The 23,715-nt window shown below is 36.4% G+C and overlaps 1 protein-coding gene across 5 annotated transcripts in view; it reads left to right on the plus strand.

The window, feature by feature from the left end:
• The window catches only part of LOC115218760 (protein neuralized), a 466,873-nt gene that overhangs the window by 367,943 nt on the left and 75,215 nt on the right, over positions 1–23,715 (plus strand). For 4 of the 5 annotated variants that reach the window (XM_029788680.2, XM_029788681.2, XM_029788683.2 and 1 more), the window contains one exon: positions 10,703–10,804. The exons of the other annotated variant lie outside the window; for it this stretch is intronic. In XM_029788680.2, the coding sequence (XP_029644540.1) occupies positions 10,703–10,804 (102 nt within the window). The remainder of the gene's footprint in view (positions 1–10,702; positions 10,805–23,715) is intronic. 5 annotated transcript variants of the gene reach the window in all.

Raw genomic sequence — 23,715 nt, forward strand, 5'->3', positions numbered from 1 at the left:
TCTGCTTCTCATCTCCCCATCTCATGCACCATTGGCCTTCCCCATATCCACCATTCCCTACAGTCACCCTTCACCCCTTGCCCAATCTTTGCAGATGTTGCCTAACTCTCTGCTCCTTACTAACCCCGACCCCTAACCATACACTCTTGCAACCCCCACCTTCCCACCCACCCGTTCACACTAATGGTTTCTCTGTCCCCATTCACTTCTGCTCACCTCATGTCTTGATGTACCACCTGGGCACCTTATCACTACAATTTATCTTTTTACAGCTACAACTTGATTCAATCTCACTCGGCTGTAAACAAAAGTAATCATGTTGCTCCTACAACAACAAGGACCTGCTCTGTCCCCACCCCACTCCTTCAGAGTTTTGTAATCTAGTGAGCTGCAGAGCTGTGTGGTAAGAAGTTTGCTTCCCAACCACCTAGTTCTGGGTTCAGTCCCACTGCATGACGCCTTGGGTGAGTGGTTTCTACTATTAGTCTAGGGCCAACCAAAACCTTGTGAGTGGATTTGGAAGACAGAAACTGAAAGAAGCCTGTTATATATATATATATATATATATGTGTGTGTGTGTGTCTGTATTTGACCCCCACCACCACTTGACAATCAGTATTTGTGTGTTTATGTCCCTGTAACTTAATGGTTCGGCAAAAGAAGACTGATAGAATTAATACTTGGCTTAAAAAATTATGTGCCGGGGTCAATTTTTTCAACTAAAAACCCTTCAACTTCGTACCTTAGCATGGGTTGGATGATTTGACTGAGGACTGGTGAACCAGATGGCTGCACCAGACTCCAATCTGATCTGGCAGATTTTCTACAGCTGATGCCCTTCCTAATGCCAACCACTCTGAGAGTGTAGTGGGTGCTTTTACGTGCCACTGGCATGGGGGGCCAGTCAGGCGGTACTGGCAACAGCCACGCTCAAATGGTGTTTTTTACGTGCCACCTGCACAGGAGCCAGTCCAGCGGCACAGGCAACAACTTCGCTCAAATGTTTTTTCATGTGCCAGTAAGGAGACGCTGGCACAGAAGCCAGTTAGCTGCTCTGGAAACGAACAAAATTATGAGGTCTCATGAGAATTTACAAAAAAACGAAACACGAAGATGGGTGTGTAAACAACAAACAGATGTATTAGTTTAATGCACGGGAAGTGAGAAAGTCTTTTACATTTCAAGCCTATGTTCTTTGACAGACAGGAACACAGAAATAAACAGGGAGAGAAAACAGAAAAAGGTATAGTGGCTAGCGATCTATCATGGCAAATGTCCAGGAAATTAAAAATTTTTGGTATTATTTATTCAACATTATATACATTTCATTTACTGTAAGGAATTTCCTATTGGAAGTTCTTCAGACAGAGAAATTATATAGTTATTTAATTTCTCTGTGTGAAGAAATTCTAACAGGAAATTCCTTACATGCCTATCTAGCACGTAAAATTTTGAAATTACTATTAACAAATGAAACATGTGTAATGGTGAATAAATACTAAAAATTTTCAAATTTCCTGTTTTGTTATACAAGGACTCTGCAAATAATATTTCCATAATTCTCAATTTTAATATGTATTTTAACTAACATACAGCAGCATTTGATACTACATACTGGATTGTAATAATGGAATGAGCAGATATGCTTGTGTGTGTGTGTGGTGTGTGTGTGTGTGTGTAAAGGTGTTTTTGAGAGAGAAACCTCTTTGGAAATGCTATTCATTATGGAAAGTTAGTGGCTACTGGCAATGATACAGAAAACAGAGAGCCAGAATCATTGTTTTCTTGTTATCTACTCAGATATAATAGTTCTTTCCCATATTCAAAAAACATTGAATACTCCTCTCTTTTTACTCTTTTACTTGTTTCAGTCATTTGACTGCGGCCATGCTGGAGCACTGCCTTTAGTCGAGTAAATCGACCCCAGGACTTATTCTTTGTAAGCCTAGTACTTATTCTATTGGTGTCTTTTGCTGTACTGCTAAGTTACGGGGACGTAAACACACTAGCATCGGTTGTCAAGCGATGTTGGGGGAACAAACACAGACACACAAACATATACATGCGCATACATATACATATATACGATGGGCTTCTTTCAGTTTCCATCTTCCAAATCCATTCACAAGGCTTTGGTTGGCCCGAGGTTATAGTAGAAGACACTTGCAAAAGTTGCCACGCTGTGGGACTGAACCCAGAACCATGTAGTTCGTAGGCAAGCTACTTACCACACAGCCACATCAACGCCTATAACTCACCATACAGCCACTCCTATGCCTATGAATCCAAATTTATCATTTTCCAGAATAGAGTGAATTCTATTGTATCAGCCTTTTCTGCCAAGCTACCAGGACATAAACAAACCAACACCAGTTGTGAAGCAGTGGTGGGGGACAAACACACACATATATATGTATATAAATATATGGCTCAGCGGTTCAAGTATTGGGTTCACAACCATGAGGTTACGAGTTCGATTGTCGAACTGGGCTGTATGTTGTGTTCTTGAGCAAGACACTTTATTTCATGTCGCTCCAGTTTCCACAACTGCAGAAATTAGTTGCAATGTCACTGGTGCCAAGTTGTGTTGGCCTTTACCTTTCCCTTGGATAACATCAGTGGAGTGGAGGGAGAGGCTGGTAGGCATGGGCAACTGCTGGTCTTTCATAAACAATCTTACCCAAGTTTGTGCCTTGGAGAGTAAATTTCTAGGTGCAATCCCATGGTAATTCATGACTGTATTGGGTCTTTACCCTTACATATATATATATATACGCGAGAAAGAAGCAACAAGAATGGATAGGTTTTTAGTACGATCGTTTCATACAAGGACAGGTTTTATTAAAAGTTGCAAAGATTACAGCATATAAACGAGTCCCGTACTCATCAGCTAAAATACATGTAAGTTCTCTAGACATCCTAGTGTTTGAGGCTATACTTAATTATCTACATTACTTCATGAGTATAGCCTCAAACACTAGGATGTCTAGAGAACTCACATGTATTTTAGCTGATGAGTACGGGACTCGTTTATATGCTGTAATCTTTGCAACTTTTAATAAAACCTGTCCTTGTATGAAACGATCGTACTAAAAACCTATCCATTCTTGTTGCTTCTTTCTCGCTTATAATCACCCCACATTACTATATTGTTAAATCAGTATAGTTTTTTTTGGTGCATCTAAGTTAGGTACCATATTCAAGTAAATTCATTTAAATTAACTTGAATCTTTATTGCTCTTTTATATATATATATATATATATTGTTGTTGTTTGTTCCTTCTCAAGCCACACCTGGCTCATAGGGCCGGTTTCCTTGGCGTATAGGTTCCCTATCTGGATGGGACGCCGGTCTATTGCAAGTGAGCTGCAAGATGCAGGAGGAAAGAGTGAGAGAAAGTTGTGGCAAAAGAGTCAGCAGAAGTTTGCCATTACCTTCTGCCAGAGCAGCGTGGCGCTTAGGTGTTTCACTCAAAAACACACACATTGCCCGGTCTGAGATTCAAACCCGCGATCCCTCTGCTCTAACCACTAGGCCATGTGTCTCCATATATATATATTTCTTATATATGCATATATATATATATATATATATATATATATATATGCATATATAAGACACACACACACATGATGGGCTTTTTTCAGTTTCTGTCTGCTAAATCCACTCTCGAGACTATAATAGAAGACACTTGCCCAAGGTGCCATACAGTGGGACTGAACTCAGAACCATGTGGTTGGGAAGCAAGCTTCTTACCACACAGCCACATCTGCAACTATGAGAGTAATTTTTAAAATAATTTTTTTATATATCTTTATCCATAAAATAGTTTTTTAGTGTTATTATGTGATGGAATTTAGAATTCATTAAAAATATACTGGCGAGAGGAGGGATACCAAGTTTCTTGAACTCTCAGAAATATTTGGCTAAGTGTCTATTTATTTATTTTAATGTTCGGCTTCTTAAAGAAAAAAGTAATGTAACCTTATACGTTTGACATTTCTAGTTATTTTATTTTAGTTTTTTTTTTTTTCCTTTCTTCATTTCCCCTTAGCTGTTTGTGAGAGAAGTTTAACTACTGAAACACTTAGCAACCTCACTTCTTCACTTTTCTCTTGCTGTTCATAGAAGTTGGTTGTGGAAAATAACATTTGACAATGAAATAACTTTTTACCCAAGTATCAATTTCAAGTTTTCCTCAGAAAGTAAATATGTCTCGAGCATGGCTGTGTGGTTAAGTTAAGAAGCTAACTTTGCAACCATGGAGTTCTGGGTTCAGTCCCGCTGCATGGCACCTTGGGCCAACTGATGCCTTATGATTGAATTTGATGTGGAAACCCATCATGTGTATGTGTGTGTTTGTATCTGCATGTAGAATCAACTTGTGAAAAAAATATATCCATCTCGCAGGAGTGGCTGTGTGGTAAGTAGCTTGTTTACCAACCACATGGTTCCGGGTTCAGTCCCACTGCGTGGCACCTTGGGCAAGTGTCTTCTACTTTAGCCTCGGGCTGACCAATGCCTTGTGAGTGGATTTGGTAGACGGAAACTGAATGAAGCCCGTCGTATATATGTATATATTATATGCGTGTGTGTGTCTGTGTTTGTCCCCCTAGCATTGCTTGACAACTGATGCTGGTGTGCTTATGTCCCCGTTACTTAGCGGTTCGGCAAAAAAAAAAACGATAGAATAAGTACTGGGCTTACAAAAGAATAAGTCCCGGGGTCAAGTTGCTCGATTAAAGGTGGTGCTCCAGCATGGCCGCAGTCAAATGACTGAAACAAGTAAAAGAGTAAAAAGAGTAAAGAGTATCTCGTACCTCCTGACTTTCTTTGTATTTTATATACTCCTCATGAAGTAATCTTCTTTTATTGGATTTCCTGTATTTAACCCTTTCGTTACTGTTTTTATTTTGAGATACTCTGTATTTCTTTCAATTACTTTAGATATAACAAAGAATTTAGTAAAATAACTTCATTATCATTAAGCTAGAGTTAAGAACATAAATTGTGACTAAGGTTTGTCGGAAGATTTTAATTCAAAACTTATGAAAACAAGACATTTGTAATTAGAGCCAGAGCCAGAGCCGGTTTCAGCCGGGTTGGTAACGAAAGGGTTAAACTACATATGGCTCTACATTACACTGCTATGTATTGACTTTCTTATCTGCTATTAATATTTGATTATGTTTTGAGGCAAAAAATTTTATTCCACATTGCCTTAATTCAACCTGGATTTAAGGAACAAATACCAGATTGTTGATTTTTTACAAGTATTGTTCACCTCTGTAGGACCTATTTGCAGCTATAATAGTTGAAGTAATCCCTAGTTTTAACCCTTTTGATACTAACACACTCAAGACTGCTCCTGGTTCCACCTTGTTCTAATGCCTGACACACGATTACCCAAAAGACTGTTTTACAGTGAATTGGCAGAAGGCAAGCGTACGCAGAGTGGGCAGAAAAAGGACTTCAACAATACGCTTAAAGCCTCATTGGAATGTTTTCTGATCAATCCCGACACCTGGGCAATGCAGGCACAGGACTGCTCTGCTTGGCATAGCTGCACTAACAGGGGTTCCATTTCCTATGAAGAGAATAGGATCAGAGGAGCACAAAGAAAATGTGAGCTGTGCAAGTCCAAAGGCAATTCCTTGCTTTCATTCCCAGCAGACCATCAGTGCTTGACCTGCAGCAGAACCTTCCGAGCATGCATTGACCTGATTAGCCACAGTCTATCTTCTCGCATAAGATCATCATCGACGACGATGAATGAACATTGTCATATACATGTATACACACACACACATATATATCTTTTATTGGTTTCAGTCATCAGACTGTACCAATGCTGAGACACCACCTTGAAGAATTTTTAGTCAAATGAATCCATCCCAGAATTTTAGTTTTAGTTTTAAGACTGGTACTTATTCTATTGGTCTTTCATTGAACTGAGGATGTAAACACACCAACGCCGGTTGTCAAGCAATGGTGAGGTACAAACACAAGCACAAAGACTAACACACACACAATGGTCTTATTTCAGTTTCTGCCTATCAAAGGCATGTGCCCAATGTGCCATGCAGTGGGACTGAACATTGAATCATTTGATTGGGAAGCAAGGTTCTTACCACACAGCCGTGCCTATATATATATATATGTAGGTATGTATATGTTGAGAGATAGCATCATCATTGTATTCACCATGTGGTTGGGAAGAAGCTTCTTACCACATAGCCACACCTAATTTATTTGTCTATATGGAGATGCATAGAATGAGTTTGTATGATGAAATACGTAAACAAAGGGAAAAATATAAGGTTAGTCTGCTGGATCATCTTCTTAATAAAGTAAATACTGAGTGCAAGAAGGTCATCAGATGATGATGTTTAGCTCCTGGTCAATTTTGATCAAAAATATTCTAGCCATGACCATTCCCATATTTTTGAACTTACATGCCTATTTCTTTACTACCCATGAGGGGCTAAACACAGAGAGGACAAACAAAGACAGACAAACAGATTAAGTCGATTACATCGACCCCAGTGCATAACTGGTACTTAATTTATCGACCCCGAAAGGATGAAAGACAAAGTCGACCTTGGCGGAATTTGAACTCAGAACGTAACGGCAGACGAAATACTGCTAAGCATTTCGCCCGGTGTGCTAAGATTTCTGCCAGCTTGCCACCTTACGTAGTGCATCTGGGACTGCATTGTTTAATGTCTCCTTCCCTTTTTGACGTGTGACTTGAGAGAAATTTGGTTGCTATTTCTAGTAGGTCAATTAATCACGTGAAAGCTCAAGAATTTGCTATAATACTTGAAATTTGAAAGGCTAGCAGATTCTTGTAAAGAAATATCTTCAGTTTTTTTTTTATTTCTTTCAAACTTTTGCTGGTTTCAATTTCTAAATAATTTATAGCTTTAATCCAATGCTCATATCTTATATTGGAGCCCTTTTTAAGCTCTTTAGTAAGATAGTCAAATTTCTAATGCCTTTTGCTTGTTCAAACCAGCCATAAATAATATTTCTGATATTATTTTTAGCAACTCCAGTCAAATGATTCTGGAAAATGTTATTTAATACATCAATTAAAAGTTTTTATTTTTTTTATATGAACACTTCCAAGCTTACATTATTACAAATATTTAAAGAGTTCAATAGAAAATTTGTTCATAATTTTTTTTTCTTCGTGAAGTAGTATGAGGGCACCGTAACTAATCCAACTTTAATCATTATTAAATTTTTAATCGGTTCCAATTTGTGTAATTTGACCCAATGTGGAAACTGGAATAAAATTACCAGCCTTTTACTCTTTTACTTGTTTCAGTCATTTGACTGCGGCCATGCTGGAGCACTGCCTTTAGTCAAGCAAATCGACCCCAGGACTTATTCTTTGTAAACCTAGTACTTATTCTATCAGTCTCTTTTGCCGAACTGCTAAGTTATGGGGATGTAAACACACCACCATCGGTTGTCAAGCGATGTTGGGGGGGACAGACACGCAAACATATACACACACATACATATATACATATATATTCGACAGGCTTCTTTCAGTTTCCGTCTACCAAATCCACTCACAAAGCTTTGGTTGGCCCAAGGCTATAGTAGAAGACACTTGCCCAAGGTGCCATGCAATGGGACTGAACCCGGAACCATGTGGTTGGTAAGCAAGCTACTTACCACACAGCCACTCCTGCGCCTTTGTGGAAACTTAAATAAAATTACCAACCCTTTTAATATTAACCCATCAGAGACCACTTACAATAGCTTAATAATGACAGAGTTATTTCATTAACCCTTTAGCATTTAATCCAGCCATATCCATCCAGCCAAAATATTTTACCTGTTCTATGTTCAAACTGGCCAGATCGAGACTCTCTCAACTACCTTACAATGTCATTATAAACACACTCACATGATCGAAATCTTGAAGTTACAAGATTATACATAATTAATTGAAAACAGTGTGAATAAATAATCATTACTTTGGACAGCAATCTGAGTGTTTAAGGGTTAAACTTCATTCTTTTCAAGATTAATTTGAACAAAGACAGTGTATTTCAACAGGAATATGCTAAGAAAAGAGTTGCCTTTCTTTGTTTCAGTTTGTTAACTCGTAAGTGGTGATGGTTGGTATGCTAGCAGCCATTTTTTGGTAGCGGTACCTAACAAATCATGATAAAGTACTTTACACTTCTCTGAGCTCACATGAAGTTCGGTGAGAGTGAATGCTACCCACCATTCTTCTCAAAAATAATGAATAAACATTACATTTGTTTTAGTTCACATAAAGTTCAGCAAGTGTGAATGCTGGCTACATTACTTCTCAAAGGCAATGTATAAACATATCTCAGTTGCCAACTGATCTGTCATATAAGCTGTGTTCTTTTGATAGACCAGTTTTGATGAAGATAATGATGGTTTCAAATTTTATACGAAGCCAGCAGTGTTAGGGAGAGTGGAGTTACTCAATTACATTCACTCAAGTGCTCAACTGGTATACATTTTATTGACCCAAAAAAGAATGAAAGATAAAGTCGATCTGATAAGGATTTCTCTATTTCAAGAAGAACACAAATATAAACATTAAGATACAATGGTAAACAACTCAACAAAGTGTTTTTGAGTATACAATGCATAAATTATAAATGTAAATAACAAAGTGCATTCTTTTACTTGTTTGAGTCTTTGCACTACGGTCATGCTGGAGCACTGTCTTGGAGGGTTTAATTAATTAAACTGTCCCTTATTTTTTAAGTCTTGTGCTTATCTAATTGGTCTCTTTTGCCAAACTGCTGAGTTAACAAAGCATAAACAACTTTGCTAAGATTTGTGCCTTGCAAGGGAACTTTCTAAGTGCAATCCCATGGTCATTCCTGACTGAAGGAGGTCCTTTAACCTATGCTAGCATGGAAAAAGAAATATAAAATTAAAAGATGTGTGTGTGTGAAAGTTTATGAGCGCTGACATAGTACGTATGTGTGTGTGTATATATTCTACTTTGATCAATATTAGTTTCTATTTTTTGGTTTAAGGTCAGCAGTTTTGAAGGAATGGCAAAGTCAATTACATCAGCCCCAGTATATAACTATTACTTATTTTATTGACTCCCAAGAGAATGAAAGGTGAAGTCAACCTCGGTGGAATTTGAACTCAGAACATAAAGAGCCATAAAGAGCCTGATGAGCTAATAATTCTGCCAGCTCACCTTTTTTGTAATTTTCCTCATTACTTGTTTCCCATTATCAGACTGCAGCCATGCTGGAGCACTGCCTTGAAGCATTTGAGTTAAGCGAATTGACTCCAATACTTTTGCCAAAATGCTACATAAACACATCAACACTGGTGAGGGACAGAAACACACACACAGACACATATGTATACAATGAGCTTCTTTCAGTTTCCGTCTACCAAAGATACTTGCCTAAGATGCCACACAGTGGGACTAAACCTGGAAGCATGTGGTTGGGAAACAAACTTCTTACCACACAGCTATGCCTATTGAACAATATTTTTATCAATGTTGAACATCACCTAATTATATTCTTTCCCATGTAATATCTTGTTTACTATTACCACTTCTGCTATATAGCTAATAGTATGAAGTCATAGTGGTAAACTCTTGATAAATCAAGCATGTTTGAGGGAGGAGTCAAGTCAATTAAATCGACTCCATTACTCAACTAATACTTATTTTATTGACCCTGAGAGAATAAATTGACCTCAGCAGAATTTAAACTCAGAACGAAAAGATGGATGAAACGCCACTAAGCATTTTTCCCATCCTTCTATCATAATATTATTATCAAGGAAACATGTTCGTTTGTAATAGAAAGCAAATATAATCAAAATTATTAGCGGGTCCAGTTATAAGAGGTACAGAAAATTGTCTCTTAAAAATATTCAGCCAGGGCTGTCACTGTCTCATTTTCAGTATTTTTTAATGCATCCTGTAAATCAATAAGGTCTTTGAATGTCGCTGAAGAGTTTATCTTTGTATCATGTATCTAGAGTAGGCTGTTGTAGTTTAGTCCCAGGATAACATTGATCAAGTAGTCACCATCTTTTGGTATATTTGAGACTATTTTGTCAGCGTATCCCTATATTTTAGGGCAGTAGGGTGTAATTTTAGAGAGATTTAGGAGTCGGTTTAAGTAGGCGAGTGATAACGTGAAAACTCTCTTCTTGGCTTGTCAGAGCAAGTCAGTCTGGTACGTTGGTGAAATCCAGCTTTCTCCAAACTGTAGAAGGATTTGAACTCAACACTGCTACACTGACTTTCATCACTGTTTAATGTTATAAACTGTGTCTCCTCCAAATCAAATATTTTATCTACAGTTACAATGGAGAGAGATAGATGTTGCAAATTGAAGTTCTGTGTGTGTCATGAACACATTTCGATGTGCTGATGGTTGGATGTGATGAGTTGACCGCTTGACCAGCATCCTTTTAAATTCAGCCATCAGTAACCTGTCTTCAACTTGAGGCTATATTTATATCCAAACCTCTGCTTTGTATTGGATGTATTTTGTCTCTTCTTGTGTTGTGAACTAAATGTTATATATATATATATCAAACAACAACAGTATATCATCATCATTACCATCATCATAATCATCACCACCTGTGTTCTATTTCTCTCTTGTCATCTTCTTAGAACCTAACTAACCACTTTCACTTTTCTACATAAAGGTGACTACCATAATAGAGCAGTGTCACAGCGCCGATCTGTTTGCCAAACAAACCAATCTCTTCAATACTCTTCTTCACCCACGAGACTAAGAAGAGTCTCTGGTAAGTTTCTGGCACCCTCAATGTCTAGATTTAAGAATGACAGACTTTGCAAGCTTAGCTGTGTTCTGACTAACCTCTCTCTAACAATATTTAATAGCAGATTCTGAATATTTGCTGCTAAATTCTTGTTTCCAACATTAGATTTCTTTTCAATTTCTGTTTGTTTTTTGAGTTTGTTCATTTTTTTTTTTTAATCCTTAAGCATTTTATGACTTCAAACTTTTGTTCTCCTTTACCTAAAACACCAGCTGCCTACTGTGTTATTGGCACATTGTTATTTCACACTAATACATAATATTCTTCCATTAACTTCATATCATTTGTCCCTGTTTCTTTCATTTATCCTTATTTCCTATCATCACTATACCACCTACCTTCCTTCCTTGCTCTCTCTTTCATTGGCTGTCCTGAAAGATTCTGCAACTCTTCTCTTTTCCTTATTAATATTGTGTTGAGTCATTTTAATCATACCTGTTTCAACAAGCCTATATAGCATGCAAGTGACCAATCAAATGCATTGAAGCAAGCTACTGGTCAGACATTATGCTCCAGTCTAGGCTGACATCATGCTGCACATTACATTTTTACTGCATTACACCTGCTATAAAACAGTCCAAACTCCTACCAAAGCAATACCTGGACACCTTCTATTCTTCAGTGTTTTGATTTATGTAGCATAAACTTTTTAGCAGACCTTGTCAGAATCCAGGACAAATGGCATTCCTTTAGACAACCAACTTTTTGCTAAAATTGCTATCAGAATGGTAAACCCAAGGCTTCTTTTCTTCAATTTCCCTTTGCTTTATAGCTTTTCTCTATCTTTTATTTTTTACTTGTTTCAGTCATTTGACTGCAGCCTTACTGGAACACTGCCTTGAAGGATTTTAGTTGAACAAATTGACCCCCAGGTCTGCTAAGTTACAAGGATGTAAACACACCAACACCAGTCGTCAAGTGGCAGTGGTGGTGGTGGTGATGATGGACAAACACAAACATGTGCACACACACATGCACGCACAGATGGGCTTCTTTCAGTTTCCGTCTACCAAATCCATTCACAAGGCTTTGGTCAGCCCAGGGCTATAGTAGAAGACACTTGCCCAAGGCACCACGTAAAGTGACTGAACCCAGAACCATATTGGTTGGGAAGTAGACTTCTTACCACACAGCCACACCCACACCTACTTATCCACCTTGGTGGATAAAAATTCTTTTTTTTTAAGTTAATTTAATAATTACATCATATACAACACATATGTATATATATAACTCAAAACCACATTAAAATACAAATCCAAAAACAAACGAAACATAATCATGAGAGAAGAAGAAAAAAAAAGAAGATAAAAAAGAGGAAGAAAGAAGAAAAAAAGAAAACACATCAATTTAACACAAAATGCTTCAATTGGTTACACACCACAAGGTTCAACAGAACCTACTGATGCAAGCCAACACACTCATGACATTATTGCAGACGATTGCAAGGCTAAGGCAATGGAGCAGCCAAGCACCCTCATGGGCTTCACCTGACACCTCAGTGAGGCAAACCGCCAATGTTTATTATTCTCCTTCCCATCTATTTGCTCATACACCACTGCGAATGAACATTGCCAATTGTTTGCCTGTTTCAGAAAACATTAACAAAAACACACCAAATAAGTCTGCCCAGTTCTTACAAACAGAACTCATTGAAGAAAATGTTTATTCAATTCCAGTAACTTGCTTCTTGTAAACAGGAGATATTTTTCAGAGACTTTGACAGAGAGATACTCAGGGATGCCTGCTGCATGAAACATTAATAGGATAATGGGACACTAATACAGTTAAATTAATGAGATCAAGTAGAGGCATGTGGCTTATTGGTTAAAGTGTTGAACTCATGATCATAAGATTGTGGTTTCAATTCCACAACTCAGCAACATGTTGTGTTCTTGAGCAAAACACTTCATTTCATGTTGTTCTAGTCCACTCAGCTGCCAAAAATGAGTAATCATACATCAGACTGGGGTCCCATCCAGTGGGGAATATATGCATTTTAGAAACCAGGAAAATGGCCCTATAAGTCTATTATAACTCAGGAAGGATCTTTATCCTTTTAATGAGACAATAAATTTTAATTAATAACACCCTTACTGCTGAGAAAAAAATTATGACCTTGAATAATTCTGTTCAAGACAGGCAAGGGAGACAACTCTGGAATTTAAAATCACTTCAAATTAATTAAACATAGAATGTAGTGGAGGAGTGAGTCTGATGATTTAATATCTAACTAGGAGAAATGTTTATAGAAGTATTTCTGTTAACGGTTAAATTCTGGTGAAAACACTAACCAATTATCAAACAATGTAAAAATAACTATTTCTTGCTTATATAAATTCTACTTAAACTACGCTGTAAAGAAAACATCCAATTTATTCAAATGTTACACATCTAATTCAATTATATTTTCTTTCCATGATAAAATCTGTGTTGAGTTAAATGGTGTAACCTTATTATGCAGCAAAAGAGAAATGTTTAGAATTAGCTGTTTGAAATATTTTTCCCTTTGAAGTGTCTAGCATTGTTAACAAATAATAGCTTTTGTAGAGGCCAAACATATGGGAATGCTCTACTGGAATATAAACTTATACAAGGTATTTAGTAACTTACATAAAATTGATCTGTGATAACAGCCAGCCATCTACAAATTCTGTTGAGACATCTTCAAAACCAAGGAAGTTCACTCTTAGTATAACAGGTAAATAGTAAAAATAAGGAATAACCATAGCTCTGTAAACATGGATCAACTTGAGTCAATGACAGAACAAATAAACCTTTTTGTGGTTGATATGCTAGAAATGATAGCCAAATCTTCAGCACATCACCCCTGCCATCTTGAAAACAGAACAGATAGGTCTGTTTAGACAGGCGGTGAGCTGGCAGAAACGTTAGCACGCTGGGCGAAATGCTTAGTGGTATTTCGTCTGCTGCTACGTTCTGAGTTCAAATTCCACCGAGGTCAACTCTGCCTTTCATCCTTTCGGGGTCAATTAAATAAGTACCAGTTACACACTGGGGTCGATATAATCGACTTAATCCGTTTGTCTGTCCTTGTTTGTCCTCTCTGTGTTTAGCCCCTTGTGGGTAGTAAAGAAATAGACAGGTCTGTTTAGCCATATATACATGTGTGTGTGCGTGTCAACAAGCCACATGTGTAACATCACAACAAAAGAAGTAGACCTCAATATTGTTGAAAAGAAAGGACTAAATTTATTAAATGACATATGTATGAAACACTTACACACAGGACCCGGAGTTTCTGAGCAGTGATTCACTATTCACTGCTCCTCAACAGTATTTTGCAAGTTTAATGTATGTTAGAGCATGTTTTGCTCTTTTATTAAACATACAAAGCTGATGAAGCACAGCAAGTATTGAATCACTGCTCAGAAACTCAGAGTCCTTAATTTAAGTGTTCTGTATCTGTGTGTGTGTGTGTGTTCTTTTATTCTTGTTTCAGTCATTTGACTGCAGCCATGCTGGAGCACTGCCTTGAAGGGTTTTAATCAACAAATCAACCACAGGACAAATTTTTTAAGCCTAGTACTTATTCTATCAGTCTCTTTTGCTAAACCACTAAGTTACAGGGACATAAATACACCAGCATTAGTTGTCAAGCGATAGCAAGGGGACAAACATAGATACACACACACACACAGATATATAGGGACAGTTTACGAAAAAACAAAAGACGAAGACAAGTGGTGTACAAAACAAACAGATGTATTAGTATAACGCTCAGGAATAGAAAAAGTGTTTTACGTTTTGAGCCTACGCTCTTCTACAGAAAGGGACACAGAAAAAAAACAAGGAAAGAAACAAGGAGAGAAAAAAATATATATATATGCATGTATGATTGTGTGTGTGTATATATATATATATGAGAGGCTTCTTTCAGTTTCATCTACCAAATCCACTCGCAAGGTTTTGGTCCGCCTGAGACTATAGTAGAAGACACTTGTCCAAGGCGCCAAGCAGTGAGACAGGACCTGGAACCATGTGGTTGAGAAGCAAGCTTCCTGCACCGATATATATATATATATATATATATATATATATATATATATATATATATATATATATTTATATATATGACAGGCTTCTTTCAATTTCTGTCTACCAAATCCACTCACAAACCTTTAATTGGCCCGAAACTATAGTAGACACTTGCTGAAAGTGTCACGTAGTGGGACTGAACCTGGAACCATGTGGTTGGGAAGCAAACTTCTTACCACACAACCACACCTGTGCCTATACATATATATATAGAGAGAGAAAATAAAGATATCAAACATAGAATATCTGTGAAAACAACTTAGAAGATTGGTAAATGTAAATAAAATATTCAGCAAGTCACTACAGAGAATCAAACCCTCTCAAAGTTCTGGCTTAGAGTTCTGTACCATTAATCTAAGCAACCCCTGACAACAAATACTGTCTTTTTTTATAATGCTAAATATATATTTTGCTATGTAAGAATATTATTAGCAGGGAAGTCATGGTTGCAAAACCTTTGATTATAAATCTATTTGATCAAAACTAAACAACATGAATTAATGCTTTCTTTCTTTGCTCAGCTTGGTGTCACAGATATTGAAGGAAGTTGGCCAATGTCACAAAACAACAATATTGGTTTCAAACTTTGGCACAAGGCCAGCAATTTCAGGGGGGCAGGGCCAAGTCAATTACATCAATCTGAGTGCACAACTAGTACTTATTTTTATTGGCCCTGAAAGAATGAAAAGCAAAGTCAACCCCAGTGGAATTTGAACTCAGGATGTAAGGGCAGACAAAATACTGCTAAGCATTTTGCCTGGCATGCTAACGATTCTGCCAGCTCGCCGCCTTTGAAACAACAATATCAACTAACAAACAAAATAATCCTCATTCAGGCTTTCTTGTATTCCTCGTAAAACCCACTTAGATGCATGATGTTTTGTTTGTTTTTTTTTTATCTTTTTCTTACATTTTCTTTCTTTTTTATTTTAATGTGTTTTATTCTCCCCCATCTCTTTCAACCTAAAAACTCAAGAAGTCATGATTTCCTCAATTAATATTTGACATTGAGACCTGTCTGATACCAACTGAAATAGATTTCTGCTCGGAACAAACACAGCAGGGAAATCTTCCTAATTTGTTGTCTTCTCGCAGACACAGAATTAATAGCTTTGTTTTATTTATTTATTTATAACTACGCTTTCCTCCAGATAACTACAAGTAGCACTGGCTGGAGGCCAACTAACTACCTATAAACATGTCAGCTTCTCAACAATCTAACCCCTCACCATATTCAAGTATCAACCTTCATTTTGATCATATCTGTATGAAAGCAAACTTTCTGAAGATTTTTTTTTTTTTGCTTTGTTTTTACACCTCTACTAAATGCTACTGCCATACCTGCTATGTTTTCAAGGAAATTAAATTTCTTACCAAAATACTTTATTTAATGCTTTATTTTATATATTTTTCTGATCTCTCCCAACTCAGCATTTTTGTAAAAAAGAAGAGTTGGCTTTTCTTAAACTTCAAGCCATAGTAGATAGGAACATGAGCCGAAAAGTAATGTATTTATCAATAAGTGGCTACAAAGTTGGTCTTTAGGGTTTAATGCCTTAACATTCAAACTGGCCTTATCCAACCTGTTTTGTGTTCAATCTAACTAGATCAGGCCTCTTACATCTACCCTTCAATGTCATTCTAAAAACTAAACATCACATCATTGAAATCTCAAGAGATAGGTGTAGGAATGACTGTGTGGTAAGTAGCTTGCTTACCAACCACATGGTTCCGGGTTCAGTCCCACTGCATGGCACCTGGGGCAAGTGTCTTCTACTATAGCCTCGGGCCAACCAAAGCTTGTGAGTGGACAGAACTGAAAGAAGCCCGTGAATATAATATGTATATATATATATATATATATATATATATATATATATATATATATATGTATATATATATATATGTGTGTGTGTGTGTGTGTGCGTATATGTGTTGTGTGTCTGTGTTTGTCCCTCTAACATCACTTGACAACCGTTGCTGGTGTGTTTACATCCCTGTAACTTAGCAATTCGGCCAAAGAGACCGATAGAATAAGTACTAGGCTTCCAAAGAATAAGTCCTGGAGTCGATTTGCTTGACTAAAGGTGGTGCTCCAGCATGGCCACAGTCACATGACTGAAACAAGTAAAAGAGTAAAAGAGATACTGAATAATCAATTTAAAACAATGTGAATAAGTGAACAAGCATTACATTTCACAGAATAATCTGAATGCTAATGGTTAGGTTTAAATATGGCACAAGTTTGCTAACAAAGTATTGCGACTCAGTCTACAGTGTTAAAAATATCATACCTTGCTTCAGCAACTTATGCAAAGCAAATACCAGCTTACAAAGGAGCTTCTTTACAACCACTGAACCTTTTAGAAGCAGCAACCATATCTCCCTCTGATCCCATCCTGCTATCTTAAAAAAAAATAATAAAATAGATAAAACAAATAAAACCAATAACACATGGAATATTGTGATTCAGGTATACTATACCTAAATCTAAACTCAAGCACTATGACCAGTTGGACTTGATGCATCAAAAGCAATGGGAAAATCTATCATGTGTATATGTGTGTATGTATTTGTGTGTGTGTGTATTTGTGCATGTGTGTGTGTACATATTTGTGCATGTGTGTGTGTATTCCTTATTTCTTTATTGCCTACAGGGGGGCTAAATATATATTTCTTTATTGCCCACAAGGGGCTAAACATAGAGGGGCAGACAAAGGGATTAAGTCGATTACATCGACCCCAGTGCGTAACCGGTACTTTGTTTATCGACCCCGAAAGGATGAAAGGCAAAGTTGACCTCGGCGGAATTTGAACTCAGAACATAGCGGCAGATGAAATACCGCTGAGCATTTCACCCAGTGTGCTAACGATTCTACCAGCTTGCCGCCTGTGTGTATTTCTGTTTACCAAATCCACTCACAAGGCTTTGGTCAGCCCGAGGCAATAGTAGAGGACACTTGCCCAAGGTGCCACACAGCGGGACTGAACCCAGAAACATGTGGTTGGGAAGCAAGCTTCTTACCACACAGCTGTGCCTGTACCTATATTCAATGATGATGATGATATAAACAAGAGTCTACTATTGGAGCCCCATGAAGAATTTGAAATCAGTATCTGAAACTAATTAAACACTTAGCTCTTAACTCCTACACCTGCTTGCAAAGGTAAATTTTATCTCTTTCTGATATCAGTTTACAATGTAATAGAGTTGGTAGCTGTGAATGAAATGTATTGCTAAAGATAGAGTGCAACAGCAGTGAAGAGAAATGAATTGTCAAGAATTTAGCCAGCAGTTCTTGACAATTCAACCAGTAGCAACATTTGACTCTTATACAAGTATGCAGATGTTATGGACTTTTTTTTTTTTTGCACAAACCAGCAGGGTACTGTCTTTAACCCTTTAGCATTCAGATTATTCTGTCAAATGTAAAGCTTATGTATTCACACCATGTAAAATTAATCTTGCATCATTTCATAGCTTTGAGATTTCAATGATGTGATTGTTTATTTTTAAAATGACACAATAAGATAGCTATGAATGACTATCTGACTAGTTTGAACATAAAATAGGTAGAATATTTTGGCCGGGTATGGCCGTTTTAAACACTAAAGGGTTAAGAATTTTATCTGGAAATTTCACAATGTGTGTAACTGAACTAAATAATCATCTCAGAGGTCAAGGACAGAAACTTAGTAATGTTATATATATGTGTGTGTGTGTATATATATGTGTATATATATATATGTGTATGTATATATATATGTGTATGTATATATATATATATATAATATATATATATATATATAATATATATATATATATATTCCAGTTAAAAGCATTTGTTAGGGTTTTTCCACTCTCAATCAGCCCTATGATCAGACATACCATCTGGCATCATCTCTTCTTCTTTTCAGGTATAGTGTATCCATACATTATCCAGTGTAATCTCCTTGGTTTTTTTTTGGTTTTTTTGCTTTTGTATCTGGCTGTATAGAGGTACATAATTTTGTTGGCTGTTTTTTTTTTGTGTGTTTTGTGTTTTTTTTTTTTTGGTAGGTGTGGTTTCCCTCTTCCTGTGCAAGGGAGTGTTAATCATTTATTAATTAGCACTTACTCTGTTAAATCATGCAAGTTCAAAGAGATACTTAATCTACCGAATAAGGTTTGAACCTGTTGGCTCCATTTACTCATAACAAAATCATTTTCAATTTAATCAACATTTATCACAATGTTTCACTTTCTTCATAAATCATTGTATCATTTAACCATCCCTGCACACAACTAGATGATTATTATTATTTTGTGTTTCATTTTGTTATTTATTATTTTCTTTTGATGTATAGATGAAAATTTTTTTTTTAATGTAAGTTATGTATTTTTTTATCAAATTGATATAAGTAAATTTACTATATTATATATCATATGCTTGTACACCTGCAACATATTTTAAAATACTGTTCAAGCATTTGTAAATAGAGTATCAGTGTGTTATATATATATATTTGAGAAGTAATTCATCCTCATCATCATTTAACTCATTAGCTTTTAAAATGGCCATATCTAGCCTAAATATTCTACCTGTTTTATGTTCAAATTGTCAAAATCTGGTCTCTTACATCTACCCTACAATGTCTTTCTAAAAATGTGCAATCACATGACTGACATCTCAAAGCTATGAGATAATGCTTGATTAGTTTAAAACAATGTGAATTTAATAAGTATTAAATTTGACAGAGCATATGTTATATGCACATTCATACAACACAATGCACATGCACAAATTTTATAAGTCTTGTCATTCAATTTATTTATATATATCTATATATATATATATATATATATATATATATATATATATATATATATTTCTTTATTCATGCACCCTTTTCAAGCCTAACCAGGCTCATGGGCCCGATTTCCTGGTTTCTATGGTGTATGTGTTCCCCCCAGCTGGACGAGATGCCAGTCCATTGCTGCATTACTCAAGAAAAAGAAAGAAAGAGTGAGAGAAAGTTGGAGCGAGAGAGTACAACAGGGGTCGCCACCACCCCCTGCTGGAGCCTCATGGAGCTATAGGTGTTTTCGCTCAATTAACACACACAACGCTCGGTCTGGGAATCGAATCCGCGATCCTCCGACCGCGGGTCTGCTGCTTAACCACTGGACCATTGCACCTCCACACACATATATATTATATATATTATATATATATATATATATATAATATATATAATTGATTCATGTATAAATACAGTTATTTAGGTTTTGGTGGAGTGACAATACATTTACAAACTTTTTTATACTACAAAACATAGCACAATACTGAATTACTTATTCCTTTCTGAGTTGGGAAAATACAAGTTATGGTGTATGTATGCATGTATACATAACTGTTTTCTTTCTCTCTCTCTCTCTCTCTCTCTCTCTCTCTCTCTCTCTCTCTCTCTCTCTCTCTCTCTCTCTCTCTCTCTCTCTCTCTCTCTCTCTCTCTCTCTCTCTCTCTCTCTCTCTCTCTCTCTCTCTCTCTCTCTTCATTTCAACTTTCATTCTTCTTCTCAACCTATGTGCAGGAATAGGTTGCAATCTGCTTTTCTCTGAAGCACTATCCCCTCCATAGCATTATGGTTTTTGCAAGCAACTGCTGTCTGCAACATCTTTCTGATTGACACCTTGATAAATACGTAGAGAAATTGGTGCTCTGTTTACTCAAAAATATGTTAGCATATGTTTATGCATGATGAAAAATGTAAATAATACTATTCCATTGCTACTTAATAACCAAAAATGTAGCTAAACAAAACATAAAGTAAACTTTATGTCAATTTTTTTTTGTAAACATGTCTTTCACCCAGAAAGCGATAAATACATAGTTTGCATCTCATCAGAACGCCTGTTTTTATTTCCTGTCTTTCTTACATTCTTCAAACATTTCACATTAAAAATCTTAAGTTTAACCCTTTAGCATTCAGACTACTCTATAAAGTGTGATGCTTGATTTATTCAACTTCTTTTGAATTAATCATTATCTTGTAGCTTGAAGATTTCAATGATGTGATTGTTCATTTTTAGAATGACATTGTACGGTGAGTGTGAAAGACTAGGTTTCGTCAGTTTGAATGTAAAACAGATAGAATATTTTGGGCCAGGTATGGCCAGTTTAAATGCTAAAGCAGCGGTTCTCAAGCATTTTTAACCATGGACTCCTTTGATTCTCATTTTACTCGACTGGACTCCCACAGCTAGTCGGTGTTCAAAAAATCTATTTAAATTTTCATAATTAAATATTAGGAATTGTACAAGAAAATTTCTCAGAATATTTTGTATATTGTAGAAGTATAACAAATTTATTGTACATAAATTTCGACAGCAAAATCTTATGTGAATCCCCAAAGGTCATAAGGAGTCCTGTAAAGAACCACTGTGTTAAAGAGTTAAATTATTCAGTATTTCATCTTTGGTGTTCTTTCTTAGCATAAACATCAAATCAAGGAGAGGCATCTTGCTATGTTGGACATTAGTGTATGTGATATTTATTTATAAAGTTTCACTTATTCTGTTGCACTAAGTTAACTAACTAATTATCTTTTAGATATAAAAATAGCACAGTTAAAGCAAATTCCAAAAATATTTTCAGTTAAAAATAGATTTAACTGTTTAGCATTTAGAGTATTTTCTCGAATGTAATGCTTATTTATTCATATAGCTTTGAATTAATCATGCTTTGTCTCATAGCATCAAAATTTTGATGATGTGATTGATTTTTAGAATGACATCATAGGGTAGCTGTAAGAACCAAATATGCTCAAGGGTTAAGCACCTAATTTTTGAAGTGAGGGATTGGCAACTGCTCTGTAATGTAATTGGTGACAGTTATTTGGCACATGATGTTTTCCTGGTTTTTGTCATTGAACTGTAGGCCATGCCATTCCATGTAAATCTTCTATTATGAGGAAGTCCCAGAGGTGCTTATAATATAGAGCCCATTGATAGCTTGAATATTAATCATGTTAATGAAGAGAGCAAAGTTTCTCATAAGAGCAAACCTGATAAAGTATCAACAGAGCTATGATATACCATACATAGGTTTACATAAAGGAGTATTTGAATACTTATGTATTCAAATACAAGCCTTAGTGTAGATCATCATCATTTAATGTCCGCCTTCCATGCTAGCATGGGTTAGACGATTTGAGTGAGGACTGGCGAAGCAGATGGCTGCGCCAGGCTCCAATCTGATCTGGCAGAGTTTCTACAGCTGGATGCCCTTCCTAACGCCAATCACTCCGAGAGTGTAGTGGGTGCTTTTACATGCCACTGGCACAAGGGCCAGTCTGGCAGTACTGGCAACAGCCATGCTCAAAATGGTGTTTTTTACATGCCACCTGCACAGGAGTCAGTCCAGTGGCACTAGCAACAACCTTGCTTGAATGTTATTGTAAGAAAAAAATATTATATAAGAATATGGACAAGATATGGTATTCATATGTTAGCTTTACATGATTTATACACTTATGTCATGTGACTCAATCCATTGGTCAGGTGATCAGTGCTAACATGAGAGAAGCTTTGTTATTCAGAAGTATAATGTTTCTGGAGGCTGAAAGAGCTCTTACAAGTTTAGCTTCGCTTGAATAAACACTTGGCTTCAATAAACACTTAGGAGTTCTTCATTATTAGACTTGAATAAGCACATTACCAGACTTAAGGGTGATATCTGAAAACATGCTGCTTTATATCTGATCACAGCCCATTCACTTGGCTATTAAAAAATATATATAAAATGCTTAATGAATATTGCTGAGAATGCTTACTTTGTGTGAATGATATCCTAATCTGGCCAGGAAGAAAATTTTGCTTTCCATTTGCTTACCTAACAACACTTACTATAACAGCTGCAACCAAGTACCAATTTGCTCTAGTTACTCACTGTGTGTGTCACTGTTATCTTTATGTGTATGTCTTGTGTGCATGCATTCATGAAATTGCTTATTTTCAAGAGTTCAGCTGAAATTGCCAAGTCTGATGCTTATTCTGTTGGTCTCTGTTGCTAAGTTACAGGGATGTAAAAAAACCAAGCTTACAAGTGGTAGTTGGGGGACAAGCACAAAGACACGCACATACACACACACACACATATGTGTATAATGACGGGCTTCCACACAGTACAGTTTCTATCTACCAAATTCACTCGCAAGGCATTGATCAGCTTGAGGCTATAGTAAAAGACACCCATTGTAGTTGTGCTGTAGCCTAGCCACAATTTCATCATTGAATATATATATATATATAAAAGAACATAAACATTTATGTATCTGTTTTGCAAGATACTTGATGTGAAATCTGTACTGAAACAGATGTTATATTTGTGGGTGGTCATATTTTGCTAATTAAACACACACTCACTATATATTTGGTCTTCACTTCAGCTTTATTATTATCATTATTATTATCATTATTATCATTATTATATTATTATTATTATTAGTTTAATTGTCAGAGTCCTTTTGTCACACATTCTGTGATCTCTTAAAGCAACTTTCTGTCCCATATGTTTCCTCTTGTCCATCCTATTCCATTTTGTCTTTCTCAGGTAAATGAACTTAATAATAATAATAATAATGGTTTCAAATTTTGGCACAAGGCCAGCAAGTTCAGGAGAAGAGCTAAGTCGATAAATCGACCCCAGTTTTCAACTGGTACTTTATTTTATCAATCCTGAAAGGGATGAAAGGCAAAGTTAGCCTCTGCAGAATTTGAACTCAGAACGTAAAGACACAAAATGCCGCTAAGCATTTTACCTGGTGTGCTAATG

Source organism: Octopus sinensis, linkage group LG14 (assembly GCF_006345805.1).
Source record: "Octopus sinensis linkage group LG14, ASM634580v1, whole genome shotgun sequence".
Classification (NCBI taxonomy): Eukaryota; Metazoa; Mollusca; class Cephalopoda; order Octopoda; family Octopodidae; genus Octopus; species Octopus sinensis.